This window comes from Silurus meridionalis, chromosome 25, assembly GCF_014805685.1.
Source record: "Silurus meridionalis isolate SWU-2019-XX chromosome 25, ASM1480568v1, whole genome shotgun sequence".
NCBI classification, from domain to species: Eukaryota; Metazoa; Chordata; class Actinopteri; order Siluriformes; family Siluridae; genus Silurus; species Silurus meridionalis.
Genome location: NC_060908.1, coordinates 2,527,457 through 2,550,000, shown reverse-complemented (window position 1 = coordinate 2,550,000; position 22,544 = coordinate 2,527,457). Strand labels below are relative to the sequence as shown.

Genomic DNA, 22,544 nt, shown 5'->3' with positions numbered 1-22,544 from the left:
TTCCTGGTGGTCTAGTGGTTAGGATGCGACGCTCTCACCGCTGCGGCCCGGGTTCGATCCCCGGTCAGGGAACCAACCCCAGCCATTAGGGTTGCTCAAGCCAGTGCACTCTAAGTGCCGGTCCCAAGCCCGGATAAATGGGAAGAGTTGCGTTAGGAAGGGCATCCAGCGTAAAACATGTGCCAAATCAAACATCTGGATCATGAATACGGATGATCTGTTGTGGCCACCCCTAATAGGAGAAGCTGAAAGAAAGTTTATCTCCTTTCCTGTTTTCTCCCAGCATGGACCCCCTCCTTATTTCTATCTATCTTCTATCTATCTATCTATCTATCTATCTATCTATCTATCTATCTATCTATCTATCTATCTATCTATCTATCTATCTATCTATCTATCTATCTATCTATCATCTGTTTTCAGTCCTTCTAGTTAGATATTTCTTCTATTTGTGTTGTGATCTTCCTTCTCTTGGTTCTGTCAGTACTCAGTATATGTTCATGACCCAAGTCTTTCGTACGTTTCCAGTAAAGACTGCATAAATATTGTGTATAAAACACGTGCATGTACGGTACGTTACTGAAACACAACCTCACACACACACACACACACACAGGGGTTTTCTGGGTAAGGAGAAGGTGAAGCAATGTGATGTAATGACGTTGATGTTCAGCTGCCAGGAGCAGACGCTCTTCTTTCACCATCTTCTTCCTTTTTTGGCTCAGTTGATTTACCACAGTGTATAAGATGTGTACATGAGATAGATGTGGAGATGGAAACTCTTTTTCTCTCCCTCTCTCCTGCCCTCCCTCTATCTCTCCTTCTCTCCTCTCTCTCTCTCTCTCTCTCTCTCTCCTGCCCTCTATCTCTCCTTCTCTCTCTCTCCTTCTCTCTCTCTCTCTCTCTCTCTCTCTCTTCTCTCTCTCTCTCTCTCTCTCTCTCTCTCTCTCTCTCTCTCTCTCTCTCTCTCTCTCTCTCTCTCTCTCTCTCTCTCTCTCTCTCTCTCTCTCCTGAGTGATGAATTAAAAAATAACCTCGCATTGTTTTTCTTATTATTTACCCAGGGCTCATGCCTGAGGTCACCACACTAATTTAATAACAAATACATGATTAGCTGTGTGTGTGTGTGTGTGTGTGTGTGTGTGTGTGTGTATATCTCTCTCTGTTTTGTCTGTCGTGTGTGTATATGTATCGGTGTGCGTCTGCAAGTGGGTATGTATGTTTGTGTGTTTCTGCATGTGTGTTTATGTGTGTGTCTACGCGTATGTGTGTTTGTCTGCGTGTGTGTTTATGTGTATGTCTGTGTTTGTTTGTGTGTCTTCATGTGTTTGCATGTGTTTGTCTGCATGCGTGTTTGTGTGTCTGCAAGTGCATGTGTGTGTTTGTTGGTATGTGTGTGTCTGCATGTGTTTGTAGGCATGTATGTGTTTGTGTTTACTTTTTTACACTTCTTTCCATCCATCCATCCTTTTTTCTTTCCTTCCTTTGTGTGTTTTGTACTTGAGCCCCGCACCGCTCACTCCGCCGGGCCGTGTCAGGTCGTTTTGTTTCGCTCAGCTAATAATAGCTCTCAGCAGTCTTGCGCGTTCTTAAACAGCTCCTCTCACACTTCATTACTCTGTGATGTGGCAGGCGTCTTCCAGGATTATAACCTGTTCTCTGAAGAACCCGCTGCTCTGCCTCCATCTCCTTCCTGCTTATTACTTACTCCACAATAGCTTACATAACGTCTGTTACAGCCAGCAGCACTTAATTAGCATTTACTTTTACAGCTGTCTTGGGCTTGTTCCTTCAGGAACAACCACCGTGCTACAGTCCACGATTCAGTTCCTCAGCATTTACAACAACATCTACAAACAGAAAAAATTTATAACTGGACCACAGGGATGCACTCTCGCTCCTAACCGCGTGATTAGCAATGTTATTAGCTAGCTACGTTAAGGCCAAAAGTTTGGGGACACCTGACCAGAAAATTGGTGTGGGCTTTCCATAGCGAGTCGCCAGTTTGCTCCTCTAATGACCTCCACTCTCCTGGGAAGATGTTCCACTAGAGTTTGAAGTGTGCTTGTGGAGATTTGTGAGATATGTTTGAGATGAAACAAGGATGTTAGTAAATTTATGTACTGATGTAGGAGTTCCAATTCATCCCAAAGGTGTTCAGTAGGGTTGAGGGTCAGAGCTTCATAGCAGGAGATATTTCACTCCAACCCATGAAAAGCATATCTTCAAGGAGCTGGTTTTGTTCACAGGGTTTGCATTGTCATCCTGGAACAGGTTTGTTCTGGAAGATTTCATGCTACAGCATTCAAACTCATTCTGTGCTCCCAGCTTTTGTGGGAACAGACTGGTGAAGAACCACATATGGCGCCAAAACCCGTGTGTGCGCGATTACTTTTGCCCACACGTATATATTCCGGTAGAAACCGAGCTCACGCTTTCAGATCTCTCAAAGAACTTCTAATCTGGAGTTAATTAGAAGCGCTTTATTTGCGTGCTGTTTGGAAAGGAGCGTTTTGGCGAGCAGTGGAACAGCGTGGGAACGTCTGAGCGCAGGAGCAGCGTGAAATTAATGAACGTCCTGCAGCTCGACGTGGTTTTGGCTTCCATCAGCGATAAAGGTGCGAAGGAAGGATTTTTTTTTTTATGATTGATGAATTTGTTCCTTCGTACTTTTAGCGAGTCGAATGCAGAAGATCCTGGATTAGCACTTCATCGTTCAGAGCAGAAGCTTAACAGGATGTTAGGAACAAACACGTCGAGTTCTAGATGCTGATTGGTCAGAAGGTCTGGATTTATAGTTACAAGTGCCAGGCTTATACCTTATTCACACAGTACTTCAATTTCTTTTCACATATTCATTGTCCTAATAAGCTGTATATTAACTTGTTGGGGGGAAAAAACACTTCTATATAAAATCAGACAGTGAGCACCCCCATATAACTAAAATGGTATGATCCTCGTTTTGTAGCACCTTGTTTAGTAGATTCGGCTTTGAGTTCGGAAGAGGAATCAGGTTCCTCCTATCGAAGCACCAAATCTCCTGGAACTGATTCATGACTACTACACCAGAGTCAATTTCTCTGTTCATATATTTATTACTGATGCTTTGATCTAAAGCGCCTCCAACTGAGAGGTTCTGGGATACAAAACCTGTGATTTTCCAGTGGTGGGCCATGAAGTTATTAGCATCACTGACTTACCTTTTAATATATTTTTCCCATGAATAGGCATTAAATGATTCCCAATAACAGAAATGAACAGCTCGGACTGTTTGTAGGTTCAAATCCATGTTGGTTGGGCTGTTGCTTTAACCAATCAGACTGCGATGTAGTCACCTCGAGGCCCTCTAGAAGGCGTCCGACCATGTCGGCATGTTCACGTCCTTTAGCGCTTTAGTCAGACTCGTAATTCGCATCTGAAAAAAAAAAAACGGTGATTTGATGAGGTGAATATCGGTGCTGCTGTGGCTACAGTGAAAGAGACATGTATGAGACTGTATGAGATTCCTGCTTGTGATGCAGCGCTCTGTTCTACCGTGTTTCTCTATAGTGGTGGCATCATTATGATGGTATTATGAGGTGGACTGATTCAGGCGGGACACCACTGAAGGCCTGGGGGTTGAAATGTGTACAAAGTACATGGAGGTCATTACTGACTCCTGCCTCACGCGGGTAAATCATTGCATTCATTGCATTGTGTCTCAGCTGTTTCACGTCATTGCGTTACACATGAGTATATGCTCTGTGTGACATGACGTGAATAAGTACACGTTATCCATAAAACACACGGCCGTAACGCCGGATCTGACATCCGTGACGCGCAGCTCCGTCTCTCCGAGGCCGCAGACACGCGGAGCCCTTTGCTCTTTTGTGTTTTCTGTGTGTGTGTCACAGTTGCTATAGCAGAGTCTTTGCCAATATGAATCTGGCAGAAAAGATGGAGTCAGGTGGAGGTCTGCTGAGTGTACAGCAATGTCATTGATGCTCTGTGTATATGTGTATATGTGTGTGTGTGTGTGTGTGTAGAGGGCCAGTTACTGTAAGATAGAGACCTCTTACCACTCTGTTGTCATGGCCTCAGGATTTGTGGATGGCAAACACAAGAAGAAGTGGTATTGGGAATCAGAATTGTGTGTGTGTGTGTGTGTGTGTGTGTGTGTGTGTGTGTGTGTGTGTGTGTGTGTGTGTGTGTGTTTGCGTGTTCAGCAGTGAGACAACATTTTCCTACCCTGTGTTTTCATCACTGAGCGTTTCTCTGCATGCGTCTCTGATGCTTCTGCACATTTGGAGCAGTGAAGATGAAGTGTCCAGTAAACATAGTGTGAAGGTTCTGTAGTGGGACTGATGTCACAGCGTCTGATCTCCACAGCACTGAGCATTAGACACACACACACGTACTGCGCTTTCTTTTTCCTTTATTCCTCCCTTTCTCAGAGTCTTTCTTTCTTTCTTTCTTTTCCTTCTGTTTTCCCTCCCTTTTTTCTTTTCTTTCTTTTTGTTTTCTTTCTTTCTTTCTTTCTTTCTTTCTTCTTTCTTTCTTTCTTTCTTTCTTTCTTTCTTTCTTTCTTTCTTTCTTTCTTTCTTCTTTCTTTCTTTCCATCATTCCTTTCATCATTCCTCCAATTCTTTCTTTCTTTCTTTCTTTCTTTCTTTCTTTCTTTCTTTCTTTCTTCTTTCTTTCTTTCTTTCTTTCTTCGCTGTTTATTTCTTATGCTTTTTCTTTCTTAATTTTGCACCTTTATTTCTTCCTTTTGCTTTTAACTTTTTCTTTTGCTCTTCATTTCTTTCTTAATTCCTTCCATCAGTTTCTCCAATTCTTTCTTTCTTTCTTTCTTTCTTCTTTCTTTCTTTCTTTCTTTCTTTCTTTCTTTCTTTCTTTCTTTCTTTTCCTTCCTTCCTTCCTTCCTTCCTTCCTTCCTTCTATCTCTTACTGAGAAATGCTCTCAATACTGACCCTCAACTGGACATCACTGGCGAGTTACATCAGTCACATAATCCTGATCCTGTCAGAGCTCTTTCTCCTGTGTTAGATGTCTCGTGAGACCTGTAATGGAACCTCTCAGTGACAGGAGCATGACCTTCACTCTGACCTTCCTTCCTAGCCTATCTGCCTCTTCTCTCCCCCATGTCCTGCTTTCACACTGACATTGTTGTTCTGAAAGGTAAAACTATCCACTGATCATTGTTCGAGAGCTTTTTAGTGTAACTAAAGGATGCACACTGCTGCTCAGCATTTTCACAGTGAATCATCACGCACTTGTAGAAAAAATATCGACTGGTGAATAATTATATTATTTAATAATACAAAAGTATGTGGACACCTGTGATTTTAGAACATTCCATTCAACGGTTATTCCCCATTTTCACATATTATAACCTCCACTCCTCTGGAAGATGTTCCACTAGATTTTGCTTGTGTATTAAGAATGTGCATCTCCTTAACTGAGGCCAATGCGATTCGCATTTCGATTCATCACAAATGATACGATGCAATTCAATGTGGTACAGTTCACTTTTATTTCTTTGGTTCAGACAAATAGCAAATCATCAATTTACTTGTGTCTTTTAACGCATGTCCCTTTTACACACACAACTTTGTAGTGCACAAGAAAAAGAAGAAACAAAACTAGACGTTCTTTTCCTGTTGTGTCTGCAGGAAGTTACAGCTCTACCTCTGCCATGTCAATCTGTATTCTATGTGATGCTCAGGACACGCCTCGCTCTCCGTAGTGTTGGGATACATCATATTCATGTGGCAGCAGCGCTCGAGACACAGTTTAGCGATGAGAAATCACATTATTTGTCACTTTTTAAATAATAAAAGTATCGACTAAAAATGATATATAAATATACCGGTATGTATTGCAAATATGTTAAAAAATGATTTATAAATCGATGCATCTACTGATGTAGGTAAGGTGAAAAGACCTGGGGTGCAGTCAGAGTTCCAATTCATCCCAAAGATGTTCAGCAGGGATGAGTTCAGTGTTTTATAGTAGGAGATCTTCCACTTGATCCCATGTAAAGCATATCTTCATGGAGCTGGATTTGTTATGCTCTTAGCTCAAGTGAGGGAAAATTTTTATGCTACTACATCCAAAGGCATCCTATACCACTGTGTGCCTCCAATTCTGTGGTAACGGTTTGGGAAAGAACTACATGTAGCTGGAAAAACTGGGCGATGAAGCCAACACTTTTGGCCACACACTGCATGTAGCTAGCTTAAACAATGTTCAGTGGGTGTTAGTTTATGTGGTGTCAAAATGCAAACGGTATCAGGGAAAGCCAGCTTGGAAACGCTGTTCATCACAGCCTCAAAAAGCCTTCCATAGATCTTAAAATAGAGCCGAACAGGATTCCCTGTCCATCCCGCTAGCAGATATTAGCGCTCTTTATATAGGTTTACTGTTAGTCTGTTGTTGTTACGGAATTCTGATGTCTAAATATACTCCAGCGCAGGGCCTTATCTTGGAATTACAAGCGGAATCTGGAATCGTGGCCGGAACACGGAGCTAATTCATTGCTCCCTGCTCTGTGACAAGCTTTTCCAGTATTTCCTGTTGTCCCTTTTCCTACTTGTCCGATAATCTTTTCGGTAACCCCACGAATGAGCGTGCACGATACTGACGATGTATTCGGCAATGCCTTCACCAGACCTTGGTTCTGCCCGAGCGGATCGCTGGACATCCCACACCACAGGAAGCCATGACACCAGCAGGAAGCAGACACATGTCCTGCTGCAGCAGACACTAATTATCAGCAGGAAAATGACTATAATGCAAACATATCATATTCACACACACACACACACACACACACACACACACACACACACACACACACACACACACATGCATAGACACACACTAATGTTTTCCCTATTGTTAAACACTCATCCCTCTGGTATTTAACGCTCATTGAATAAGCAATTACTCATGGCTATTGAACATCCGGCTGTGTGTGTGTGTGTGTGTGTGTGTGTGTGTGTGATTGATAAAGGATGGATAAAGGACTGAAGGTGAAAATGATGCTTCCTGGTTCAGTACGAGTTCCATGCGATCCTCAGTATATTTAAATGTGCCTTTTATTTAGTTGAACTCAAGATGTAAAAAATGTGTTGTTTTCCTTCGAACAAATGAATACAAATTATAACACGATCAATATTTAGGATGATTTTTTATTTTGGACTTTTGGTCATTGTCATTTAAATGCCCTGCAATCACATGAGCATGACTTCTAGCGTGAATGTGAAGGAATGTCAAGCTAGCACGCGCTTCCTTCTGAGAACCTCTGAGAACCATGAATACAGAATCCAAGGCACGTCTGCCGTCTGCCCTCTTCTACATACACGAGCTTATAGACTCGCTCTGATTGGAAGCTGACTCAGTAACATCATCCCTCCAAACCAAGAAACCTCGGGCAATCACTGTTTCAGGTGATTCTTTATAGGTATCTCTTGTACTTTCTTTGAAAAACATGAAGCCATTTAATGCAACATTACAGTTCAGCTTGAAGAAACAAGCACAACATGCACAAGCTCATATACTACTTTTGATTGACATCTGAGTTAAGATCATTGCTCTAAAGTTTAGCAGATCACTCAGGTGTTTCTTCATTAAAAACTCTTGTACCTTCTCTAAAAATTAAGAAGCCAGCTCATGCTACATTACTGTTCAACTTGAAGGAACGTTCAAGCTTGAAGGACTGATCATTCTTTGAGCTCCCATTACCAAGTCATTTACACCCACAACATATTGCTCACTCAATGTTTTTAGGTATTTACTATGAGTGTAAAATTTCCAGGAACAGCATTTTCTGAAATACTTAAACCTGAACATCTGGCTCTGACATCCATGTCACAATCTTTTCTTTATCCTGATGTTTGATGAGAACATTCATTCCTTTTTTTGTTGCATTTAGCTGCTGCTACATGATTGGCTGATTACATCAAGTTGTCCAGGTGTTCCTAATAAAGTGGACAGGGGACGTTACCTCACTCATTCATAACTCGAGGTCAACACATGAAATTAGGCTACGTCTACAGTAATCCGGATACATTTGAAAACGGTCTTTTCGTCTAAAAACGCTCCGTGTCCACACTTTTGTTTTCAATCGTTTCCTAAAAGTTGCTCATCCACACTGAAATGTCTGTGCAGGAGAAAGAAAAAAGTAAGATTCTTCTACTTGTGTCATTTCGGCCTGGCATTTATTAACATTTCAGCAACAACTCAAAATGCGTCATCGTTTTCAAAAGCCTCCGTTTTTACAGTCCGATTTTCGAATCTATCCACTTTGGAGAGCTTTTTTTTTTTTTTTAAAGGCTACGTTTTTTTCGTTGACTGAAAAAAAAAGCTTCTCGGTATGGACGGAAGGCCAAAACGGAGAGAATAAACATGTTTAAACGAAAATGTATTAGTGTGGACATGACCTTATACGTTTCTGCTGTGACCCCCAAGCAGCTCCAGCCTGCCAGCTTTGTTGGCCCCGCCCTTTTGTTTCGAAATATCATTATTATAAAAGTAGATCGCTGCATTGTGAGATCTTTTACCCTCGGGAGAACATGGTCATGTCCTGAATCCTGCTCTCACACACACTCAGGACAATGCAAGGAAACCAAGACCTGGCCGTTCACAACGTCCCGGCGATGTCGCTGGGGAAAGCGTATTGTGCTCAGGTAGTTGATATTGCTGGAGGTAGATGGAAAAGAAAGAAAGGAGGGAGAGAAACGGAAAAGGTACGAGAAGGAAGTATGATGTAAACGGGTCGGAAGGTAATAACAGGAAGGTAATTGCCAAAAATCACGTTCCATAACAGGAAGCCAGAACACTCAGTAAAAGGTTGAGCTGTGAACAGCAGGAGATATTGAAGTTATTGTGTTTCGATGTGTGTGTGTGTGTGTGTGTGTGTGTGTGTGTGGAGGCTCGACACGAAGCGTAGGTCCTATTTCACAGTAATTATTTTCCTATTATAGCACTTCCTGAACTGTTTTATTCTTCAGAGACAACAACTATTTTTACTTTGTGAGTTTATGAAACGAGAAATCAAGTTCATTCCTGCTTACAGTATACGAGCAAAAGTATTGGGACACCTGACTTTTCCAGCCATAGGTGGTTCTTCTCCAAACAATGAGGTCTTCGGAAGCAGGAGCATGACATTTTCCCTTCACTTGAACTAGGAGACCCAAACCTGTTCCAGCATGACAATGCTCCAGTGCACAAAGCCAGCTCCATGAAGATCTGTTGTACATGGTCTAGAGTGGAAGATCTCCTGCTATAGAGCTATAAACCCTAATAAACACCTTGGGGATAAATTGGAAACCTGATTGCACCCTTGGTTTTTATTAAGACCCTTGTAGTTGAATAAGTACAAATCTCCACAAGCACCCTCCAAAATCTAGTGGAACATCTTCTCAGAAGAGTGGAGGTTATTATACCAGTAAGCAGGATCTCAAAGTGAAGGTTTTCTGCTTGTAGATTTAGCAGTTACTATAGAAAATAAAACATAAAATGCAAACCCGCCTCTTGCAGCTGAGCTATTATCAGCTTTCTGGATTATTGTATTATTTTTCTGTTTGTGTTGTTTATGTTCCTCGTCCAAACCTCTCTTCGACAGAAGCTCTCAGCGAGGGCTCGGGAACAGGGATTTTTCTTGGCTGACATTTCCCATGACGCACTGGAGCGCTCGCATCCAAATAACCTGAATGTTAACGATGTAAAGCATGCGTTCGGGGGGGAGATCGGATTCGTAACCTGGGATTTGCTGAAAGCATGTGGATCGTTCATCTAGCTGAGATTCCGAAATGAGACCGCATGCAGATATCTGTGTGTCTCTTTATGAAACTAACCTTTCTAAAGGCCTTGTTTTAAAGATTTTGAGGAATGGAGTGAATACAGTACTGTTGATCATTCCAGGCTTTACTTAGCAGGGTTTGTTATCAGCTATTGCGTAGAAATTAAGTATACAATCAAAAGTCATCATTTCTTGAACTGATCCTGTGGCGCATGGGGTCCTACGTTTCTACAGTTCCCCACTAAATACCTGCGATTTGCTGATCTACAATCGTGATGTAATCCTGTCACATGCAGTAGAACCTTTTATAAGCATAAAGCTTGTTATGTTTAGCTAGTTAGCCAAAGAAGAGACAAGCAACTACTCTTCACCAGGAAGAAGAAAATGGTGGACAGGTCACGCCCAGACGTGACAACAGTAGCAAGAGACAAATTAAAGCCTTCCAAAAAAAGGTTTAGGGGTTGTTTTCCTGTCAGGAAATATCAGGGTTTCAAAGTCTTGCTAACGTGTGTGTGTGTGTGTGTGTGTGTGTGTGTGTGTGTGTGTTTGTTATTTTTCCTCAGCCGATTAATGGGTTACATTTTCTTCAGTTTTTCTTTGTATTTTTAACCCTCATTATTACTTACAGAGGTGTGTGTGTGTGTGTGTGTGTGTGTGTGTGTGTGTGTGTGTGTGCGCTAGACCGTGCCAGTGCTGTGCAATGCTTGTGAATAGGACTAGAACAGAATAGAACTTTATTACTACATCTTCCTTGTAATTTCACACCATATGGGTGATATAGACTGTAGAATGCCATATGTGTTTTTGTGTGTTTTGTTTTTATTGTTTTGTTTCGCTAGTAGAATGCAGGCACCAGAACCAGATTCGGAAACATCTGGTAGGCTGTGCTACAAGTAAAAGAAGCTTTGAATTGGTCAAAGAACAAAAGATGACAGATGTGGCGATAAATAAATTCAAATAAACAAAAGATTAATAAACGACGCCATGGTGCGGTGACCCGAAGTGGATTATTACATTCTAAATTACTTTACCTTATTACCTTACTTTACATACCCTGCACAAACTCTATAGTTAATGTCTTTATGTTCACTTATTATTTTATTTTTCATATTTTTACCAAAATAGTTTTTCATATGTTTATAGCACACCATGACAAATTCCTTTTTTTTTTTTTTTTTTTTTCTAACTTTTTTAGCTAGTTAGCCAAAGAAGAGACGAGTTACTATTATTTACCAGAAAGAAGAAAATGGTGAACAGTAGCAGTAGATACACAGCTACAGAAAACAAAATTAAGATGGAGGTTTTCCTAAGTTTTGAATTCCTAGCATGTCTGCTAATGCTTACATTGTTTATTTATCTTTTTTTTTTTTCGTATTTCCTTCTTCTTTCCATTTAAGCTGTTTTTAGTTGCATATAAGGGAGTGGAGCGTCACTGAAACAAGTTAATTCCTGTATTTAAGTTTTTCTTACTGTTTTTTTGCTTTTTCTTAAAAATTTTGTTGGTCTCTCCTAAAATCTTTGGTCTGACACCGGAGACTCCTAACAGAATATGTGTATCTTTATTAACAATGGCATTTTTACTTGCATTTGTCTTGCAAGTCCTGCAAAAAAAAAATTAGCATTAACATAAAGAAAAATCCAATCCAAAGTTTTCTCAATCTCCACACTTCCCTATTACTCTACACAAGATCGTAAGATACTGTACAGTAGAATTCACATACCGCACTACATCTAAATGACCTCCGGTTTCATAACGATGACTCATACCTGCAAGACACACGTTGTAAACTCATCCGTTGTACAACTCCGACCTCCCATTCGCAACTGTTTACATTTCAGTCTAGAGAATGACCTGTTTAGAGAATTGCTAGTAAATAGTTGCATTTGTGCTGACCACAGATGCGTCTGGAGAACAGCTGGATGCCGTTTAGGGCGTCCCAGGTCTGAGTGTGCTTCTGAGAACTTGACGAAAGGATAGAGAGGAACATTCTAACAAACTTCCTCCTGAGTGTACATATGTTTGTGTGTTAGAAGACCTTAGGTCTTGCTGGGTTTTAGCTGTCTCTCAGCACACTGTAAACACGCAGGAGAGCGATTTGCTACGGAGATTAAACCAAATGCTTGGATTACCACAGGAATAAACACCTGCAGAGGTCCAGGGACATCAAGAAGGTCCACATTTAGATTAAATGCATTCCACATTTAGTCCCATTTGCTGGGAACCTTCACTCTACTGGGAATATGTCCCATGTAAATGTGTTGATGGAAATATGTGCTCATTTAACCACAAGGTAGTAAAGTAAAGTACAGTCAGGTGAAGTAGGTTAAAATGGTTAAATTGCTGAATGGTTCAAATGTTGGACTTTTAATCATAATGTCGTGAGTTCAAATCCATTCATCAAGCTTCCACTGTTGGGGCCCTTGAGCAAGGCCCTTAACCCTCAACTTCTCGGTTGTATAAATGAGATCATTAGAAGTTAACGGATAAGAGCGCCTGCTGAAAGCCGTAAAGATGTAGATGATGAAGGGTTAGGAGCCCTAGGATGCAGCGGTTCAATTCATCCCAATGGTGTTCTATGATAAAAAAAGCACGATTATTTTGCAGCCTACAATATTCAAGAAATTTTTGTTTTTATTAAGACAACCATATATCATAGAGGTTTTTCTTCTACGTCTACATCTATACTAATCCGGATCAATTTGAAGACGCCGTTGTTCTGAAAGCGTTTTCAATCGTTTCCCAAAAGTTGCTCATCCACACCGAAACATTTGAAAACAATGTCCCTGTACTGCGTATGCGTAAAACGTAACTAAAAATGCGTCACTGTTTTTACAGTCCACACTGAGACATGAAAACGTTTTCAAATTGAGCCATTTTGGATAGCGTTTTCAAAAAGCCATGTTTTTCGTTGACTGAAAACGCCGTCTTTGTATGGACGGAGGGCCAATATAAAAAAAAAATATATGCGTTTTCAAATGAAAACCTATTAGTGTGGACATGGCCTAAGAAATCACTTCAATCCTCATTGAAATGGCTGTTTTTCAATATACTAATTAATTTCTGTCTTTACATAAAGAAGTATATTTCAAGGCTTTTTCAAAGGCTGCTCAGACAATCCAAGATCTACGACAGCCGTCTCGTGATTGTTAGACCTTGCTAAAGCTTCATGGCAGGACAGCTCTTGATGTTCACTGACCTTTCTCCTAATTGTGTTTATGTGTTTGGTGTGCCAGAGCAGAGCTGTCACTGAGGGTAAGGACTTTGAAAACGAACAACTAAACTGTATGCATTTGCAGCAGAATAAACATCCAGATATAATTTTCTTTCTAGGGCTTATTGTGAATGATATATATATATATATATATATATATATATATATATATATATATATATATATATATATATATATATATGGAGGAACGTTCAGGACAGCCACATATGTATATATATATATATATATATAGAGAGAGAGAGAGAGAGAGAGAGAGAGAGAGAGAGAGAGAGAGAGAGAGAGAGAGAGAGAGAGAGAGAGAGAGAGAGAGAGAGAGAGCACAAGATCTCCCTCAGCACCCTACTGGCAGTGCTAATGCTGTCTGTGGAACTCGTTCCCTAAGTATTATTTTTTTGGTTTTTGGTCACTTTGGTTCTCATGTTCCGAGTGCTAAGATTAGCCACTTTATTTTCATAGCACTTTTGACCCTGGTGGGATTATGGGTAGCAGCCGTTCTCAGGTTTCCGCTCTTCTGTAAAGCAAGGTCTCATGGCAGTGCAGTCTGGTGCATTACAGCAGCTGTTCTGACCCAGTGAGAACCGGCCCTGTTGTGGTCGAGGTCAAGACTCAGGAACTGCACCAGGAACTGAATCAAAGCAACTGAGCAAGGAGTAATTTATAACAGACGTACTGATAAGAATTATTTATTTCAGAGCCCATGGAGGGTCCAAAAAAGTACTTTTAGGAAGTACTTGTTACATCCCTTTTTTCTTGCAAACATATTTCATAATCTGGGAAAGAAAAGTAATAATAAAGTAATAGTTTGTTACTTTAGTGTGTACACCTTTTCTGTGTAGTTCTTGATTACTTTTTTATTTATAATCCTTTTTGACTTAGTTTGACTATAAAATGTGTTTTTTTTACATACATGTAATGACAATAAAATTTGGATTTGGCAAAATAGATCTCATACTCAGTCCCACTAATTCACTTAATACATTACAAATTATGGGTGTAATAGTACACGTAATCATACAGAAGCGTTTTGGTTCAAGACTTTTGGTACAGTGCACATGTACCGAATACAATTCTTATTTTATGTGTATAGTTAAAATCTGAATTCTAAAATTTAAGCACTTATTAAGTTTTTTGCACAGCTTTCAAGGGATTGAATGAATAAATGAATGAATGAATGAATGAATTAATGATGGATGGAAGAAATTAATTAACTTAAAAATAAATTAATATCTTGTGTTTTTGTTTAAATATTTGTTAAATATGCTTAAATAAGTAGAAAAGTTACATAGAACATTTCTTTAGAAAATGTAATATTAAATGTAAAAAACAAACACACACACACACACACACACACACACACACACACACACACACACACACACACACACACACACTTATATGCATATCTTTATTACCCAAATGAGGTTTAAAAAATGTAAATATAATTATTTAATACTTTTTTCTATTTTTTTTTAAATCAATTTATTTAGTGCATATTTTATCTATTACTTAATTTTATATATAAAAAGCGTATTAGATTAATTTTATTTATTACATTTTATTTTTATGTATTGAATTTTTTTTATTTAAACCAAGCAGCATTTTATTAACAAAAAAAAAAGTAAACTGTTGATGTTAACAAATGTTAATAATTATAAAAACAATGGTAATAATAAAAAAAAAAAACGACAAGCAATTTTATGTTTTGCATTTCTTTCCCCAAACTGTACTGAGATTGAACAAAACAGTGACTTAAAAACCGAGGTACGTACTGAACCGTGAATTTTGTGTGCAGTTACACCCCTATTACATTTCAGTCTTTGCTTAAGGGTGCCAATATTTCTGGAAGGCACACAAAATGTACCATATGTGCACTGAGAACATTGTGTGTACATTTTGCACTTGTGCACCTCCATGTTTGAAAAGCACTTAGCATCATCTAGCTTCTCTCTCTCTCTCTCTCTCTCTCTCTCTCTGAATTTTATTTTCTCTCTCTCCCTCCCCCTCCCTCTCTCTTTCTCTCTTTCTGTGCTGTTGTATATATCATCCTGATCTACAGTCTCTGTGCTAGCATTGCACTAGCAATCTTTGAACACATACTAGCAGTGATCTATTCGCTCCCATGCTCACTTATCCCAGAGGCTTGTCGTAACCCTGTGCGTCCACAGATCACTGTGTACAGCGTTGACACTTTACGAGGTGTTTAAGAGGTTTCGGGGGAGGTGAAAATACAAACCCTTTCTGGAAATTTCGTCCGGCTGGGTTTTACTGGATATATCATGTTTAATAGATAAGATTACTGTAGTTATTGTGTACACATACAGATCTGGATTAAGGGAAATGCCATGATACAGTGACTAATAATTCATTACGCGATGTGTAAATCTTGTTCCGTAATTGGGTGACTTCCGGTTGCATTTCAGATCCGTGACACTACTAAATAATTTTTCAAGGCACCATAGATTGATATCAAGAGTTCTACAAGGGTTGCCAATATTCAAATATTGCAGAGAAGGCTTAAACGTGATTGGAAGAACTTCTAGACTAAAATGCTGGACATAGAAGTTCATTTCTGAGTCAGACCTTGTAGCTTGATGTTGTAATGCTAGCGTTTATCTGAGGCTAGTTTGCACCATTCAGAATAAAAGCGATATATAGATATAACATTCCCTAAAGTAACCAAGTCATAACCAGAAAGATGTTCTAAAATTCTGTGATTTGATTGGAAGAATCTGGCTGAGGTGTTAAATGATGTGTCAAGAACATTATATTAAAGGAGACAGAGAGGTTCTAAAGACTTTCAAAGCGTTGGAGGGAGTAACGAAGAAAATTTGTGCATCTACAAGTTTGAAGTCAAACCAGCCTTGATGTTTGGTTGAGGATTAGGGTTATCATTCGATAATGCTATGCTCAGGGCTAAAATCTTGAACATTTTAGCCCTGAAGGGGGGGGCTACAGGGGTGCCAATATTGAAGATAATTAAAGATTAGAGGGAATTATAAGGGGAAAACTGGTGTTAAACTGGTGAGCTGGTAGTTCAGTGGTGAAGGGATTGGATTTTGTCTCCGAAGGCTGGGCCCCTGAACACAGCTTCTATTTACATTTACGGCATTTGACATATGGCCTTATACAGAGTGACTTACATTTGATCTCAGTCTTACAACTGAGCATTTATGGGTTAGGGGCCTAGCTCAGGGGCCCAGAAGTGGTAGCCTGGTGTTGCTGGGATTTGAACTCGCTGCCTTCGGAGCTAAAGTCCAAAGTCTGAGCAAGACCCTTTACCACATCACTGTTTTGTTGTATGAATGAGATAAATGTAAGTCTGCCAAATGCTGTACAGTAAATGTAAATGTAAGCTTGCTGTGGCTGGGATTTGAACTCATGACCTTCAGATCCAAAGTCCAATAGCTTCACCACTAATCTACCACCTTCCCAAAGAAAATTGAAATTGGAGAAATCCAGAAAGGAGTTAAATAAATGTTTACCCGTTTGTGCCAGGAATGGGGTATGTGTTGTCCTGGCACAGTGTGAGAGCTTAGTTCCATGTAAGGCCATATCAGGATCAAGACTTGAGGTCGCTTCCCAACACAATGGGGCATTCTTTAACAAACACATTACCCGGAACAGCCCACCCCCGCTCTCCAGCTGGAGAGAGTCTCAGACCGATTACTGCCTCTCCAACCTCCCAAACCAACCCCACACCAACCCCCCTTCTTCCTCCACAGTCCATTTATCCAATCAAAAGCCTCCAAAGACAGGAAGGTAACCTGACTCCAAGGTCCAAGCCTGAGGCTTTAATCTTGGCCACAGTTTTGAGGCGACTAGAAGGATTCCCACTCTTTCACAGAGGATCCTTTCTCATCAAAAAAACACACTCTGGGACTATGCCAGAGGATTATACTAGCTGGGCCAACACACAAACACACACTTAATCTGCTGCATGGTCCATTAGACATTCTCCAGGACTTCATTGGTCTTGAGGATTTAGCCCAGTCAGGTTTCCACATGCTCCATGGCAGTCTGGATGGATGATGCCTACTGTTGTTCTTTTGCTCTCTCTGCAGCTGAGCGCTGGATCCGAGTGCAGCTGTGACGTCAGCCCTGACGGAACCAAGAAGAAGAAGTCCAAAAACCTGTAAGTTCCTTAGGTTCTTTTTAATGGCTATCTCTTTGATGTACTATTGAGTTCTGCTGATAGACCAGTTGACGCAAAAGCTATTCGTGATTCAGAGGGCAAGCTGGCAAACACTGATTTTCTTCTGTTACCTAATGTTCCCAGGGGGGATTCAGGCTGCACTGTGGCTCCGTGACACTATTGTAGGCTAAATACACATTTGAGAACTTTTGAAATTTGAGAGTCTTTTCTTCTATTGTGTAGCCTGGGTTGGGGGAGAATTGCATCACTGGGACATTTTCTTCACAGGGCATTGTATTAAACAGCTTTTTTCTTTGCATTTACAATCACATCCACATAAACGAAAAGAAAATGCTGCCACTTCATTTCAAACACTGGTTCTCTGATATTTAATCTATTTTTTATATAAAATTGGGGAGCCTTAAGACCTTCACCTTGTGCTGTACACACACCATTCTGAACTGGTGCCATGATAAGAGATTAGTTTAATACCTCAGGGATTTCAGTTGTCTAGGAACTGTTATTATTCATAATGGTTTATTGTAGATTGTAACATGTTAATAAGTGTTTATGTTTTGGAAATTAAATTGCTTGTTGAAATTCCGGCAAGTCATGGTACTAGCAGTTGTCATTAGAAGCGTCATAGTTTTTAATGTGACTCGGAAGAAGGAGTCGTCTCAATGAGTGATTTGTTTATTTTCTACTGGACGCACATGAGCAAAGCATCGCAAAATCTCTGTAGGTTATGTACAAGAAACAGAAATAAGTAGTTCATCTCTCAACTCTTCTTGTCCAAGTCGTTTGTTCTTTTATCATGTGACTTCCATAGACGCTATGCAGTTATTTATGTATAACTTATTCGAAATATAGTAAAGCTGGTGTATGTAGACCTGTTGGGGATCTGCTTATTGAAAAATGTTCCATTTTATTTTATTTCTGATCAGAGGAACAAAATAAACTAACGACTCAAACAAAGTTCATTTTGATGAATGAAATTTAAAGTAAAATGATCCAATCTTCCCATCACTATATATAAAAGAATTTCAGGTCTGAGGAAGTTCTGAGAAAGGTCTGAGGACGTTCTAAAGGTGGGCAGCCAAGTTGACAGCCAGAAATATAGATCGTAAGAAAGTGTTTTTGGTTTTGGAAATCAAAAATTATTTTGCAATTTCTACAAGTCATGATATTAGCAGTAGACTAAGTGTCGTATAATAATTTTAATGCTTGAGATGGCGGAGGAAGCTGGGAGCTCAGTGGTTAAGGCATTGGACTCTTGATCGGAAGGACACAAGTTCATACCCCACCACCACCAAGCTGCCACTGCTGTGTCCTTGATCAAGGCCTTTAACTCTCAAATGCCCTCTTGGTATGATTTGCTGCCAAATGTCATAAATGTAAATTAGATTTTGTAGGGAAGAGGGAGCTCATTGGTTAAGATGTTGGACTTCTGATCAGAAGGGCATGAGTTTTTAAATCCGACCACCCCTAATCTGCCACTGCTGGGCCCTTGATCAAGGCCCTTATCCCACCTTTGCTCAGTTGTTGTAAGTCGGTATTTAGCTCAATGATAAAGGGATAAAGGATAAAGGCGTCTACCTAAATGCCTTACATGTAAACCTGAGGCAGATTTTCCTGTTTTTCCCCATTTTAGCATAACAGAAAGTGTTGAGAGAACAGGAAGTGCTTCACTCAAGTATTAGCGATGTAATGAATTATTTATCGCCGAACGTATTTACTTTGTGCTTTTCATCCACACCAGGAACAATTGTAAATGGTTTCACAATACACACCACAACTTCATTGGAATCATATAGTGTGATAGAGATGAATGAAACTTGCTAGCATGACTAGCGGCTACTACTTTTTTTCTTTCTTTTCTTTTTTTCTTTTGTGCAATTAAAGGAAAAGTGTTATGTATTTCTATGGAATATTCGTGATGCGTTTAGAGATTGCGGTGTCAGTGTGTTGCTGGGTGAGGTTTTCCCATGAGGAGCCTATTATCATAAAATGAAGTCCCAGAATCCAATGCGGCTACATGACACAGTTGCGTTTTATTACAACAGCGATGTAGCTTGCTAATTAGCGTTCTGTGAGATGTGATGCAGTTGATGGCAAAATTAGCATGAAAGTTGAAGAGACAAAGCTGCACAGGATAAACGACTAACGTACTGCTGCATCGCTCTCTGTAGTTAGAGATGCACCATTATCGCATGGCATTGTGGGTAGGGTAGGCCGGCATTAATTAATGACATCTCTATCTACAGAGGGTGATGCGGCAACGCTTTAGTGCTGTAATCTGTCCAGCTCTGTTTCTTTTTATGCTAATGCTGCCATGAACTGCACTGTGGTGATCATTTCATAGACAGACAGACAGACAGACAGATAGATAGACAGACAGACAGACAGACAGACAGACAGACAGATAGACTTACATCTCGGTTGTAATTAAACTTAAAGGTGTGTCTAGTAGCTGCATTTCAGTCTGGGATTTTAATAAGCTTTCATATAGAAATAATGAAAACAGAGGCCCCACTTTTCAATAAACCCAAAATATTACATACAGTAGAACTAGCATAACTAGCATTTTTTTTTATTTGTGTTAGATTTTCACTTGTATGCATTGTTTCGTAGCTTTCATGCAACATAGATGAAAATTTATACTCGTACATGAAACAGTGTGTTTACAGATTTGCTCCAGCCGTGAAATGGATGGTGAAATTCTGCAGTAATCTGGTATGTGAGCAGTTACGTTGATCAAATTGAGATGGTCCTCTGTGTGAGAGGTGTGAAAAGTTCACCTTGGTGTGAAAGCCATCCGTGCTTCATCATCTGTTGATTAGCTCAGCGTCGGCACCGCGTTAATCAAAAGACATACATTAACACCTACTTAAACGGAGGCTGCTGAGGGAACGCTAAGCCTAAGGAACTTTAGTTTCGGTGCAGTAGATTCTGACGTGCCACCAGTTATGGCTAAGGCCATGTCTAGACTAATAGATTTTTGTTTAAAAGCGCATGTATTCGCCTGTGTTGACCTTTCGTCCACACTGAGACGACGCTTTTAGTCAATGAAGATGTAGCTTTTTAAAAACAATCTCTGGAGTGGATAAATTTGAAAACACTGAAGGCTTTGAAAACGATTCCGCGGTTTTGGTCATGTGATCAATTCAGCCAAGATGGTGGATGACGTTGTAAAGTAGTTTTGTAATTTTGTAGGTATTATGATTTTTGTGAGCTCGTCCTTACTATGTGTGTGTGTGTGTGTGTGTGTGTGTGTGTGTGTGTGTGTGTGTGTGTGTGTGGGATCGCTTTTTCAACTTTATACTCCTGTGTTACTCGCACCCTGTATTCCATTGTTACAATAGAGCTCAACAAATAAAAATTAATTTAATTAAAAAAGGAAAATACTCCAAGTGTACAATTCATTGTTTGATTTATTACCTAACCCCCAATTTTATTTATTTTTTAATTTCAAACTATATTTCCCATTTGCCTACGCAATACTAAACTGATGGTTTAGCATCTCACAAAAAATAAATAAATACATTTTATCGGGCTAGCCGACTGGATGAACTGTTTGAGTGAGTGCAGGTACAGTACACACTTTCAGTCCCGCTGTGGAACAAGTCAAAGCAGAGCATGTGCTTATTCAAGTGAAATGACAAGAATCCTCCCAAACCAGAGCTGGCATACTTTCAAGGCTTTTGTATTTGGCTTTATTTCTGACACACACAGAGAGAAGGAAGGGAGATTCAGAACAGGAGGAGGACTTGGAGGAAAAATGTCAGGATTAAAAGAATAATGCTTGGAAAAGAGAGTTAAAGACTACAATCGAATGGAAAAAAACGAATCAGACATGAAAACTACTAAAGAGATTTATAATATATATATATATATATACACCGATCAGGTATAACATTATGTCATTATTACATTATGAGCGGTGAAGTGAACAACACTGATTATCTCTTCATCATGGCACCTGTTAGTGGGGTGGGATATTTTAGGCAGCAAGTAAACATTATGTCCTCAAATTTGATGCGTTACAAGCAGAAAAATGCAAGTTTGTGATGTCTAGAATTGTGATGTCTAGACGTCTGTCTGTCTGACTTTTCAACCGTCTATCTATCTATCTATCTATCTATCTATCTATCTATCTATCTATCTATCTATCTATCTATCTATCTATCTATCTGTCTGTCTGTCTGTCTGTCTGTCTGTCTGTCTGTCTGTCTGTCTGTCTGTCTATTTTTCGCTCATTCAGCCACATCGGTGTTATTAAAGTCAGGTACTGATGTAGGTGAGGTAGATGTGATGTAGGTCAGAGTTCACATTCATGGCAATAGGTTTGGAGCTCTATAGCAGGAGATCTTTCACTCCAACCCATGGAAAGCAGATCTTCATGGAGCTGGCTTTGTACACAGGGGCACGCTCACGCTGGATTAGGTTTGGATCTCCCAGTTCAAGTGAAAAGAAGCAGATTGGGGCAAGAACCACAAGTAGCTGGAAAAGTCAGGTGTCCCAATACTTTTGTCCAGATATTGTAACTGTCATAGATCGGTGCAATTACTTTTGTTAAATAGTGAGAACTTTTTAGTAGTTTTGCTTGAGTAGAAAAGTAAAAGGTGGAGTTTTCATATATTTCAGATTAGTTCTTGTCCTTGAGTACAGGAACATGGTACATCATCCACAACTGCATTTCATTTCGCAAGAACCATTTAACAGAAACATCACAAACACTAACAAACCCGATCTCTTTACACTCATTTCTGAACTTTCTGGGGTATTTGAGCTGTAAACATGCTCAAAGCACAACACACACACATACACATGTCTCCTCTCTGCACTCTGATTGGCCGAGGCCATGATCCCACCCCCACCCTCCTGTCGTCCCCTCCCCTGACTTTAAAAAGGCTCAGAGGAGCTGAGCAGGGTTAGATGAATGCACCTCGTTGCCCACCCTGCCCCACACACACATACACACACACATACACACACACATACTAGTACTCATGTTCCATACAATGGTGGACTTCTCCGAGAAGTACTTGGAAAGGTAAGCATCGCGTTTAATCTCCTCTGAGCTTTTCAGTGATGGACAGATTGAGGATGAATGATGAGGGGAGGGGGAGCAGGAAAGAGAAACGAGCTTATAATAGAGACTTTAGAGACAGTGTGAGGTGTGAAGTTGAGCTCTTATCTTATGGGATTTGGGAAGGATCCACGTGAGTTATACAGGCTTTTTTTGCTCCGTGTGTATGTGTGTGTGGGTTTTGTTCTGAGATGTTGGAGATGTTCTTCACGTTCCTGGTTCCTGTCAAAGTAATGCACAACAGCATGACATTTCAAGGGTCCAGCAGGGACTTTTGACCATGCATTAGAGAAGCACCGTGC

General features: G+C 40.0%; 1 protein-coding gene across 10 annotated transcripts in view; it reads left to right on the top strand.

Moving 5' to 3' along the window:
* The window catches only part of rgs3a (regulator of G protein signaling 3a), a 130,834-nt gene that overhangs the window by 99,754 nt on the left and 8,536 nt on the right, over window positions 1-22,544 (top strand). For 8 of the 10 annotated variants that reach the window (XM_046838605.1, XM_046838603.1, XM_046838602.1 and 5 more), the window contains one exon: window positions 17,083-17,153. In XM_046838605.1, the coding sequence (XP_046694561.1) occupies window positions 17,083-17,153 (71 nt within the window). Of the gene's footprint in view, window positions 1-17,082; window positions 17,154-22,071; window positions 22,207-22,544 lie in introns of those variants that run through there. The other 2 variants (XM_046838611.1, XM_046838610.1) reach the window with 1 other exon arrangement.